This window comes from Marmota marmota, unplaced genomic scaffold (assembly GCF_001458135.2).
Source record: "Marmota marmota marmota unplaced genomic scaffold, marMar, whole genome shotgun sequence".
Lineage (NCBI taxonomy): Eukaryota > Metazoa > Chordata > Mammalia > Rodentia > Sciuridae > Marmota > Marmota marmota.
In genome coordinates this window covers 3,970,550-3,972,485 of record NW_026000222.1, presented here as the reverse complement: position 1 = coordinate 3,972,485, position 1,936 = coordinate 3,970,550, and the positions used below count along the sequence as shown (strand labels likewise).

Here is a 1,936-nt window from a genome sequence, read left to right as displayed (position 1 = left end):
TTTGTGCATCACGACCTGTCAGCCCTGGAGGCGGCCACGCGGCAGGGAGTCGTGACCCCAGCCTCGGACCCGGTCCTCATCGTGGGCGCGGGGCTGTCCGCCGCCGACGCCGTGCTCTTTGCCCGCCACTACAACATCCCCGTGGTCCACGCCTTCCGGCGGCCGGTGGACGACCCTGGCCTGGTGTTCAACCAGCTGCCCAAGATGCTGTACCCCGAGTACCACAAGGTGCACCAGATGATGCGCGAGCAGTCCTTCCTGTCGCCCAGCCCCTACCAGGGCTACCGCAGCCTCCCGGAGCACCGGGCCCTGCTCTTCAAGGAGGACAGCCAGGCCGTGTTCCAGGACGCGCAGGGCGGCCAGCAGGTGCTCGGGGTCTCGCTGGTGCTGGTCCTCATCGGCTCGCACCCTGACCTCTCCTTCCTCCCTGGGGCGGGCGCTGACCTTGCCATGGACCCCGAGCAGCCGCTGAGCGCCAAGAGGAACCCCATCGACGTGGACCCCTTCACCTACCAGAGCACCCGCCAGGAGGGCCTGTACGCAGTGGGACCACTGGCCGGGGACAACTTTGTGCGGTTTGTGCAGGGCGGGGCCCTGGCGGTGGCCAGCTCCCTGCTAAGGAAGGAGACGAGGAAGCCACCCTAGTGCCACCTGAGTCCTGGCACCCAGGCCCTGAGGAGGAGGGACATCCCCACAGCCTTGCCGGCAGCAGGGCCCACTGAAGACGCAGCGCCAGGGCCTCTCCTGGCCGGAGACAGAAGGGCCCGGAGGAGCTGGCCGTACCTGCTGCCCACGTGCAGACCAAGGCCCAAGGCAGGAGCGGTGGCCACAGGCCAGAGTAGGCCTGGGCCCGGGACCTGGTGTGAGCTGGGCTCACCAGGGCCAGCTGAACACCCAGACAGGAAGAGTGCAGGTCCTGTTCCTTCCAGAGTCACAAATAAAACCAGTGTCTGCCTCCACTCCCACACCCAAGTCTCTGTGCCTGGGGGCGGGGTAACCAGGGTTGCCTATGGCTGGGGGTGGGGTGAGGCAGCTGAGCAGGCCTGCAGAGGGCAGGCACAGGGGGTGTGCTCTGGGAGGGAAGGACAGGGACCCCCTGTCACCCCTGCAGCCTGGCCACCCCTCCCCCTGTCTGTTCCAGTCACAGTTCCTTCCAGCCACTCATGCTTACCTTACTCTATTTGCTCCTGCCTACCTGCCACAGAGCCTTTGCACAGGCTCCTATCTAGCCAGAGGCAACTTCCCTCCTCCTTTAAATCTCTCAGAATAAGAATCAACTTGCTCTAGGGGCTGTGGTTGTGGCTCAGCAGTGGAGCGCCCTGGGTTCAATTCCCAGCACCACATAAAAATAAAGATATTGTGTGCAACTACAACTAAAAGAGAGAGAGAAAAAAAGAATCACTTGCTCCAGTGTGGCAGTGGCACAGGTCCCTAATCCCACACCTGGGGGGCTACAGCAGAACGGCAAGTTCACCATGCTAGCTAGCCTTGGCAAGACCCTTTCTCAAGACAGAAAAAGCCAAAAGGCTGGGGATGCTGTGCAGAAGTAGGGCACCTCTGGGTTCGAGCCCAGTACCAGGCCTTAGGAAGGCTCTCTGACAGGATGGGCCTGGCCACGGTCAGGACAAACCCTGCTCTCGGCCTGAGCAGACCTTTTTCATTCTCGCTTATCTGTGGGATCCAAGAGCTGCTCCACACTTGGATGTGAGCTCCAGGCGGCCAAGCACGGGGTCTCCCTTGTCCACTACTAGAACCCAGTGCCCAGCATCCGGCCTGGCACCTAGTGGGTTCTCCCTAACTGATCCTTAGATGGGCAGAGAGGCGACGCATGGACCGAACCGGGAGGAAGGCGTTTGGGGCCGAGGCTGATGGGGCGCGATGTCGCACAGGGCAGGTCTGGGGCCGCGCCAGCAGCCAAGTGTGGGCGGCGCGGGGG

At 63.0% G+C, this 1,936-nt stretch overlaps 1 protein-coding gene across 1 annotated transcript in view; it reads left to right on the top strand.

The window, feature by feature from the left end:
- Positions 1–959, top strand: part of Osgin1 (oxidative stress induced growth inhibitor 1) — an 8,556-nt gene extending 7,597 nt beyond the window's left edge. Inside the window, exon 7 of the mRNA XM_015496013.2 lies at positions 1–959. This exon is cut by the window's left edge and continues 1 nt beyond it. Within this exon, the coding sequence (XP_015351499.1) occupies positions 1–645 (645 nt within the window). The 3' untranslated portion in view covers positions 646–959.
- Positions 960–1,936: the final 977 nt, after the last annotated feature.